Source organism: Dipodomys ordii, unplaced genomic scaffold, assembly GCF_000151885.1.
Source record: "Dipodomys ordii isolate 6190 unplaced genomic scaffold, Dord_2.0 Scaffold11, whole genome shotgun sequence".
NCBI classification, from domain to species: Eukaryota; Metazoa; Chordata; class Mammalia; order Rodentia; family Heteromyidae; genus Dipodomys; species Dipodomys ordii.
In genome coordinates, this window is record NW_012267227.1 from 17,585,187 (window position 1) to 17,594,719 (window position 9,533).

General features: G+C 47.3%; 2 protein-coding genes across 3 annotated transcripts in view; one reads left to right on the forward strand and one right to left on the reverse strand.

Annotated features, from left to right (window-relative positions):
• Window positions 1-766, reverse strand: part of Rpusd2 (RNA pseudouridylate synthase domain containing 2) — a 7,281-nt gene extending 6,515 nt beyond the window's left edge. The window contains exon 1 of the mRNA XM_013010002.1: window positions 705-766. Coding sequence (XP_012865456.1) covers window positions 705-766 — 62 coding nt within the window. The remainder of the gene's footprint in view (window positions 1-704) is intronic.
• An 18-nt stretch (window positions 767-784) lies between these two features.
• On the forward strand, window positions 785-8,539 carry LOC105981040 (chromosome unknown open reading frame, human C15orf57). 2 transcript variants are annotated; one of them, XM_013010026.1, is made up of 4 exons: window positions 785-852; window positions 4,609-4,850; window positions 6,526-6,682; window positions 7,591-8,539. In XM_013010026.1, exons 2-4 carry the CDS (start codon window positions 4,616-4,618, stop codon window positions 7,730-7,732), a joined length of 534 nt encoding a protein of 177 aa, XP_012865480.1. In that variant the 5' UTR covers window positions 785-852; window positions 4,609-4,615; the 3' UTR covers window positions 7,733-8,539. The 2 variants fall into 2 exon arrangements, with proteins under 2 accessions (XP_012865480.1, XP_012865479.1); XM_013010025.1 differs by having other exon boundaries at window positions 787-852; window positions 4,605-4,850.
• Window positions 8,540-9,533: the final 994 nt, after the last annotated feature.

Consider the following 9,533-nt stretch of genomic DNA (forward strand, 5'->3'; position numbering starts at 1 on the left):
AAAACTTATAGTGACTCTCTTTTTCTCTGCATGTAAACTTAGACCAAGTTGAAATACATAATTTTATAAAGTAGGCTGTGCTTTTAAATTTGACATTCTTTTTGTGTTTTTATTTTTTGCAAATTATTGTTTAACAGATTTAATTACAAGCCTTCAGAATGCCAGAGATAATCAGTCTGCACGAATTATGAACAAAGAAAGGCAATGTATTTTTCCACAACCAGGCAGTCTGTATCTTGCAAAAATATCCACCCTGCCTCGAATCTCTCTGAAAGAAGCTGTAGGAAACCAAATTCCCTCTGCATAGTCTCATAAGCAGGTACCCATTTGTCTGCAAGGCTAGTAGCTTTTGTAGCAAAAGGAAACTTTTTGTTATTAATTGGGATCTCCAAATTGTGTATAAAGAATGAACAAATTGCCAGTGTGAATGAATAAAATCAGCCTACAGAAAAAAGAAAAAGAAAAAAGTCTTCAAAACTGGATTTCACTTCCCAAGCCGGGGATCAGTAGGTAAATTGGTTGGAACCCCTAGATCTCCAAAGAAGAGGGAGGGAGGAAGGAAGAGAGGGAGAGAGAGAGGGAAGGAGGAGGAGAGGGAGGGAGGAGGAGAGGGAGAGAGGGGAAGACGTTTCCCCGGCAACCTTAATCCCGCCCATTGCTCCTCCCCTTCCCCCGCCCTCTAAGCACGTCTTCCCCTCACTGACCAATCAGCGTACGTGTCCGTCACGTGGTCGCGCAGTGATTGGAGGGCTCCCGGCTCCGTCATCCGGCGACGCCACCCCTCCTGTTTCTTCCTGGCTGCCCGGACCTGAGCCGAGCGTTGCGGTGTTGCGTGCGGGGCAGGCCGTTGCGGTAGGTGAGCAGGGCCCGGGGAGCCCAGCGTTTTGTGATCTCTACTCGAGACGGACACGAGAATACCACTGACAGTATCGATGACCAGACTCATCCCGCCTAGCCAGTCCTGGAGTCTGGGGAGACCGAGGCCCGGGGTCCGGACGCCCAGGGGGTGGGGAACGCGGTCGAGAGCAAAGTTTTGGGTCGCGCGTGTTCCGAAGACTTGGGGTGGGGCTCATCCGTGACCCGGGGGACCTTGCCCTGGCTGGACTCTTGTCGCCCGGGGTTTCTGAGAGCTTGTCCTACCTAGGCAGTCTTCCTGATTGCTAACGCTCTTCTCCCCCCCCCCCCCTTTCCCACCTGGCCCTGCTGGGGCTGCTGTCTGTGTATTTCTCTCACACAAGCAGGGTATTCGTACCAAGTCAACAGGAGGATTTTGGATCAGGACACTTGAGCAAGCTGCCATCAGAGCCTCAGTTTCTCCTCCTCCTTCTGCACCCCTCCCTTTCCTCTCCTTTTATTTTTATTTGTGAGTGTGTGTGTGTGTGTGTGTGTGTGGTGTGTGTGACAGGTTCCTTACTGTGTAGTCTAGACTGGTGTCGACTCAGCCTCTTTTTTGTTTTTTACAGATTTCATCTGAATATGTATTTATTAGATAAATATTAAAGGTCACATCATCTAACTACATTCAGCTTTGCAAGACTAGAAACCACCGTTATGACTCGGTCTCTTGAGTGCTGGGATTACAGGCAGGCATCACCAGGCCCAGCCTCTTTGTCTTTATTTTTTATTTTATTGATTTTTGTCAGTCATGGGGCTTGAACTCAGGTCCTGGGCATTGTCCTGCCATTTCTCGCTTTCTGGTGGTTAACTGGAGAGAAGAGTCTCATAACTTACCTGCTCAGGATGGCTTCAAACCACAGTCCTCAGATCTCAGCCTCCTAAGTAGCTAGGACGTAACAGGCATGAGCCACTGGCACCCAACTCTTCTTCATCTTTAAATTGATGAAAGTACCTACCTATCTATAGCCAAGCACTAGTAGTTCATGCCTGTAATTGTAGCTGCTAAGCAGGGTAAGATCTGAGGATCTGGAGTTTGAAGCCATCTTAGGTAGAAAAGTTTATGAGACTCTTCTCTCCAATTAACAAGTAAAAATCCAGAAGCAGAAATGTAGTTCAAGTGATAGAGCACTAGCCATGGGCAAAAATGCCAAGCTTGAGCATGTAGAAACCCTGAGTTCAAGCCCCAGTAAGCGAGCGTGCACACACACACACATGTAACATGAGATAAAAGCCCAGCTGATACACTTAATAAGTGCTGTGACATTACACTGTGGCAGACACATTTTACCCAACAGAACTCATACAGTCTTTAAGTGCATGGGACTATACAAGACCTGCTGACTGTCTTCAGAATTTAATTAGGTGAGAGCAGTTGCAAAAAATCTTGAGAGAAAAAGTCAGCTAGTTGTACACAGCAGTAGCCTAGATAATGATTTGTTGTTCTTTTTTTAAATGTCTTTTATAACACCAAGAGGATAGAGGGGAGGAGAACATATTTTGAATTAAAAGAGCCAACAGGGCTGGGAAGGTGGCTCAGTGGTAAAGCACTTGCTTTGCATGCTTGAGGCCCTGGGTTCAATTCCTCAGTACCCATAAGCAAAAAAAAAAAAAAAAAGCCGGAAGTGGCGCTGTGGCTCAAGTGGTAGAGCACGAGCTGAAGAGCTGAGGGGCAGCACCCAGGCTCAGAGTTCAGGCCCACGTCTGGACCCAAAACAAAACAAAAAATAAAAGAGCTGACAGTTGTATTTCCACATTTTCTTTTTTTTTTTTAATTGTGAAAATACCACACAGGTATTTTTCCATATAAAAGAAAACTGTCAAGCTGGGCGCCGGTGGCTCACACCTGTAATCCTAGCTACTCAGGAGCTGAGATCTGAGGATCACGGTTCGAAGCCAGCCTGGGCAGGAAAGTCCGTGAGACTCTTATCTCCAATAAACCACTAGAAAACCAGAAGTGGTGCCGTGGCTCAAGCAGTAGAGCGCTCACCTTGAGCCAAAGAGCGCAGGGACAGCGCCCAGGCCCAGAGTTCAAGCCCCACGGCCAACCAAAAAAAAAGAAAACTGACCTTTTATTAGCCTGCTTCTCCTCATCCTCCAAAACGATTTTCTTGATAAGAGAGAGAAGCAGCCGGGCGCCAGTGGCTCACACCTGTAATCCTAACTACCCAGGAGGCTGAGATCTGAAGATCAAGGTTCAAAGTCAACCCAGGCAGGAAAAGTCTGTAAGGAGATTCTTATCTCCAATTAATCATCAGAAAACCAGAAGTGGTGCTGTGGCTCAAGCGGTATAAAGTTTGCTTTCAGGGCTGGGATGTAGCTCAGTGGCAAAGCGCTTGCCTAGCAAGTACAACGTCCTGGGTTCGATCCCCAGTACCAAAAAAGAAAAGACAAAAAAAAAAAGAAAGTTTGCCTTCAGCTGAAGAGCTGAGAGACAGCTCTCAGGCACAGAGTTCAAGCCCCATGACCAACAAGGGGGGCGGGGGGAGAAGCAGGCCTTCCTTGTCAACAGAGTTACAGCATGGTGATGGGAAACAAATCATCTAAGACCCCTGTAAAGAGTCCCCCGATTTCTTTTATGTCTAGTGAAGTCATTCCCACTTGAGTGAGCACCGTTGCGAGAGAAGCGGAAGGACAAAAAGAAACAAGAGAGGACAGATTCTGAGTCTTTTTCCTTATTGAGAAACAGCTGTGGTTTTGTCATTCAGGCTCTGGGCCTTCTCTTGCGTCCATTTCTGAGGGCAGTCTTCCATCTTGGTGTGTCCCGGCCAGTGAAAGCTGGGCATGGTGCAGGTGCTCAAGTCTCATAACCGCTAAGCAGGAGGCAGAAATAGGAGGATAACAGTCCAGGGTAGCCCAGGCAGAAATGCAAGCAATGCTATGTGAAAAATGACTAAAGAAAGAAGGGGTGGAGGTATGGCTCAAGTGGTAGAATATCTGCCTAGCAAGCATGAGAACAATTTCCTGAATTATTCAAACCCCAGTAACACACACACAGAAGACTAACGAGCACATGATTGATCTGAAGCCCATTGCAATCCATCTGAAAAATGATTATTAAAAAATACAAGATAGGGCTGAGAAGGTGGCTCAGTGTTAGAGCACTTGCCTTGCATGCATGAGGCCCTGGGTTCAATTCTTCAGCACCACATAAGCAGAAAAAAGCCAGAAGTGGCGCTGTGGCTCAAGTGGTAGAGCGCTAGCCTTGAGCTGAAGAGCTGAGGGACAGTGCGCAGGCCCAGAGTTCAAGCCCCATGACCAACAAAAAAATAAGATAAAGCCGGACGCTGGTACCTCATGCCTGTAATACTAGCTACTCAGGAGGCTGAGATCTGAGGATCACAGTTCAAAGCAGTCCAGGCAGGAAAAGCTGTGAAACTCTTATCTCCAGTAAACCACCAGAAAACCAGAAGTAGTGCTGTGGCTCAAGTGGTAGAGCACTAGTATTGAGCTGAAGAGCTGAAGGATAGCGTCCGGGCCCAAAGTTCAAGCCCCATGACGGACCAAAAAAAAAAAAAATCAAGATAGAGCCAGGTGCAGTTGATTCACATCTTGGCCTCCTGCGTAGCTAGGATTACAGGCATCCAGCTAAAAGAAACTTTCAAAAGCCTGTTTTCCTTTTCTTCACCGGACAAACAAACATGGGTAGCACACACTTACTCCGATGTCCTCAGAGCTGGTCCCTCCTGACTTGAACTTGTGTTTTCCAGCTAGATTCCAAATGAAAATGTTTGAGAATGTAGACTCTCATGCAGCCTCAAGATCTAGCCGGGATCTCTGGGCTGAGATCTGTTCCTGTCTGCCAGATCCTGCACAGGACGATGTGGCCAGCAATGCCTTCTCTGACTCCTTTGTGGATTCCTGTCCTACAGGGGAAGGAGGCAGGGAGACCGCCCAGCCAGCTACGAAGCCCTGGGCTCCCCTGCAGGACTCAGAAGTGTATTTAGCATCTCTAGGTAAGTGAAATAGCCTGCATTCTTATTTTTATTTTCTCCTCTTCCCCCCCTCCCCCACTTTTTTTTTTATCAGTCCTGGGGCTTGAACTCAGGACCTGGGCACTGTCCCTGAGCTTCTTTTGCTCCTGGCTAACACTCTACCACTTGAGGCACAGCACCACTTCCGGCTTTTTCTCTTTATATGGTACAGAAGAATGGAACTCAGGGCTTCATGCATGCTCTGCAACACTCTACCACTAAGCCACATTCCCAGCCCACATGTAGAGATCTTAAAGGTCTCTTACTATTGAGTTCTCCTTGAGCCAGGTTTCAGTGTCAGTTCAGTTAGGAACCATGGATCGCTCATCATGTTCTATAATTCTTTCTCACGAGGTTTGCAAAGCACTTCATGTCACTGTAACAAGAAGAAGAAGCATTGACTCTTTAGAGACATTATTCTCAAGGAAGTGGGAAAATAAAGATGATAGTATACACATGTCAAGCCAGGGAAAACCAGTATTCCTTAGAGAGATACCTGCTGGGCATCTTTGATTTCAAAGGAAACATGCCATTGATTTATTTATGAGAACCTATGACTTTTCCTTTTTCTGAGGCTAAACATTTATCCCATACAATACAGGATGAGGATATTTTGAAGAAAAAAAAAAGTATGTTCCATCTCCTTTTGTTTGCCCTTAAAAAAATGGGTTCTTGAGCCGAGTGCCGGAGGTTCATGCCTATAATCCTAGCTACTCAGGAGGCTGAGATCTAAGGATTGTGGTTCAAAGCCAGCTGGGGCAAGAAAGTCTGTGAGAGTCTTATCTCCATTTAACCTCCAGAAAACCAGAAGTGACACTGTGGCTCAAGTGTTAGAGCGCTTGCCTTGAGCTGAAGAGCTGAGGGACAACACCCAGGCCCAGAATTCAAGCCCCATAACCAGAAAAAAAGGGCTCCTGTCTGAATATCAGTTGCCCATACTTATAATCCTAGCTACTAAGGAGGCTGAGAACTGAGGATTATGGTTTGAAGCCAGTCCAGGCAGGAAAGTCTGCGAAATGTTATCTCCAATTAACTATCAAAAAGCCAGAAGTGGAGCTTTGGCTTATGTGGTAAAGCTCCAGCTTTAAGCAAAAATGCTCAGGGACAATGCCCAGACCCTGAGTTCAAGCCCCAGGACCAGCACAAAAAAAGGGTTTGGGTCTTTTAAGACTGTAGTATGGCTCAAGTAGTAAAATATTTGCCTACCAAGCATAAAGTCCTGATTTCAAACCCCAATATCACACACACACACACATACACACACACACACACAATTCAGAGCAATGTGGATGTACACAACAGAAAGAGAATTCCTGGGTTGTTACTTTGCATTTTAGCTAACACTTTTATTTCATATTCCCTTGTTTACTAAGCTCCATGTTGGTTTGTTTGTTTGTTTTTCAGTCAGTCATAGGGCTTGAACTCAGGGTTTGGGTGCTATCACTGAGCTCTTTTGCTCAAGGCTAGCGCTCTACCACTTTGAGCCACATCGCCACTTCCAGTTTTCTGGTGGTTTATTGGAGATGAGAATCTCACAGACTTTCCTACCTGGGCTGGCTTTGAACTGCAATCCTCAGATCTCAACCTCCTAAGTAGATAGGTTTACAGGTGTGAGCCACCAGAGTCCAGCACTGAGTTCCATTTCTATTCCTGCTAGAGAAGAAACTGAGGAAAATCAAAGGTTTGAATGAAGAAGTGACTTCCAAAGACATGCTTCGAACCTTGGCGCAAGCCAAAAAGGAGTGCTGGGATCGAGTCCTCCAGGAGAAGCTGGCATCAGAGTTCTTCGTGGATGGCCTGGATTCTGATGAGAGGTAATTGATTCCCCACCTAGTTCCTGGTGACAGTCTATTTCTTTCTTTCCTTTTTCTTTCTTTCTTTTTTTTTTTTTTTTTTGGTGCTGGTCCTGGGGCTTGAACTCACAACCTGGGCATTGTACTTGAACTTTTTGCTCAAAGCTAGCACTCTTACCGCTTTGAGCCACAGCTCAACTTCTGATTTGGGGGTGGTTAATTGGAGATAAGAGTCCTGCCTGAGCTGGCTTCAACCCACTATGTTCCGATCTCAGCCTCTTGAGTAGCCAGGATTACAGGTGTGAGCCATGGGTGCCAGGCTTTCCAAGGTTTAAGATCCTGAGGATTGGGGGTGGGACCATGAATCTTCCAGTCACCCTTTCCTACTCTCTACACAGGCAAGCAAAAAGAGCCATTCCTTGGTGGGAACATTTGGTGCTTAGATGCTCCTGTTTTGAGGAAACAGAATAAACAAGCCCACCGCACACATATACACCAAAAGCCACTGCATTCCAATAACTAAGTGCCATCTATCATTGCACCACAGATCACCTTGGGTCTGAGACATTTAAAGCTGCTCAGGTTTCTGCCTCGCTAATCACTTGGCATCTATTTGAGAGTTTCTTGACAGTCTCTCTCTCTCCTCATCTTCAGCTGTGAGGGAGAAAAAAGACTAAGAAATCAGGCCTCCAGCTATTCACATCAAGCCTTGGGAGGCTGGGCGTTTGCAGGGTGCCCGCCAGGGGGTAAATTATGCCTGGGAGTTGCCAAGACACACAGCTGTCAGAGGATGCCCTGCTTCCCGCATTAGCAGCAAAAGAAAACTGTGGCCAGAGACTGGAGGTGGGCAGGAAGGCAGCACTGTCGCTGTCATTTAACTAATGAATGGAGATCCGATCCAGCTACCCTTCCCTTCTGCTCTCTCCTAGCACCTTGGAACATTTCAAGAGGTGGCTGCAGCCAGATAAAGTGGCCATCAGCACCGAGGAGATGCAGTATCTGATCCCGCCCGAGTCCCAGGTGGAGAAGCCAGCCGCCGGCGAAGACAAGCCACCAGCAGCCGAACAGTAAACGACACAGCCCGGCCAGCGCAGCTGTCTGGGGTCCAGAAGGAAAGGACGAGAGTTGGTGGCAGCGACAGCAGCAAGGAGAAATCCCCGGAGGGAAAGAGCTCAAACTTCCACCCCACAAAGCTGCCCATTCCCTAAGGACTTGCTCAGAGCCGGCCCGCGCCGCTGTCTCGGATGGCTGCACGGCCTGACTGACCCAGTGTCTGCCGGGTCCAGATCCTGTTCTCTATTTAGTGCCACAGCCCTCCGGCCTGAGCACAAGGGGTAGATGGGCGCCAGGGATCTGATGGAGAACAGAGTTGATGGTGCCTGGAGACACAGAGGACTGGATCTAAGTTCAATGAGCCAGACTCTTTCCTTGCCTCTTGTGGGCGTTCACGCCCGGGTCCCGGGCATTTCCTTGCTAAATTGTCCATCGTGAGTGGGGCCAAGGGAAGTGAAATGAGCCTCCCTGAGCCCCAGCCTGCGCGGGCCTCCCTGACGGATGCATAGTGAGGAGAGGGCTGTGGGAAGGTGGGGTTTTCCCTTGGTCTGGTTTGTTCCCTGCGGAGAAAATGGGTGAAAGAAGGGTGAAAGTGTAGGTGTTTGAATCTCTGCAGGTATTTTTGATTTCATGCATGGCTTCTCCCCCACCCAGCCTTCTCCCCCACCCAGCCTTCCCCCCTGGATCACATTAGACTGGTAAACATGGTTCCGGGCTTGACGCTCCCAACGGCACCATACTTGTTCTGTCCCCCAGCTTTCCTGGCTGAAGCTGCATTTTCTTCTTGTTTATTGCATTCTTGTTCAAATAAACATTTAAACTATGTGTTGTCTCTATAAAAACTTTTCTTTCCAGGTGCCAGTGACTCACACCTGTCATCCTAGCTACTCAAGAGGCTGAGATCTGAGGATCAGGGTTCAAAGCCAGCCTGAGCAGGAAAGTCCGTGAGACTCTTATCTCCAATTTAACCACCAGAAAACCGGAAGTGGAGCTATGTTTCAAAATGATAGGGTACTAGCCTTGAGCACAAAAGCTCAGGGATAGTTTGCAGGCCCTTGAGTTCAAGCCCCACCACCAAAATATTAAAAGGAAAAAAAATGGCATTGGCTCCCAGAGCTTATTTGTTAGTATAGATTGATCTGGACTATGGAAAACGATTGAATCTGAAGCCAAACCTCTTGGTGCTGTCTTGGTCCTGAGCCTTACTGTGTAGTCATAAGTAAATCAGATGAACATTTTTTATTCCACATCCCTGTCAGTAATTGGCCCAACCATAGGAATAAATTGTCCAAAATGCTGATCTGTTTCCTTTGACCCTGAAGACTCAAAAGCTCCAGTTAGCACTTCCTCAAAGCAGTGAAATGAGTGGGCGTCAGTGGCTCACACCTGTAAGCTACTCAGGAAGTTGAGATCTGAGGATCCCAGTTCAGAGACACACTGGACAGAAAAGGCTGAGACTCTCAGTGAATATTCAAAAGGCCAGAAGTGGAGCTGTGGTGTAAATAAAACAACAGTCTTGAGTGAAAACGCTAAGGAACAGCTCCCAGGTCCTGAGTTCAAGCCCCAGTAATAGCACAAAAAAAAGAAAAAGCAGTAAAATGTCTGAGCTGGGAGAGCTTTATCATTCTTTGATTTTCTTTTCTTTCTTTTTTTTTTTTTTTGGGTCCAGTCGTGGGGCCTGAACTCTGGACCTGGGCACTGTCCCTCAGCTCTTCAGCTCAAGGTTAGCACTTAACCACTTTGAGGCCACAGCGCCACTTCCAATTTTCAGGTGGTGAACTGGAGGTAACAGTCTCAATGACTTTCCTGCCTGGCTGGG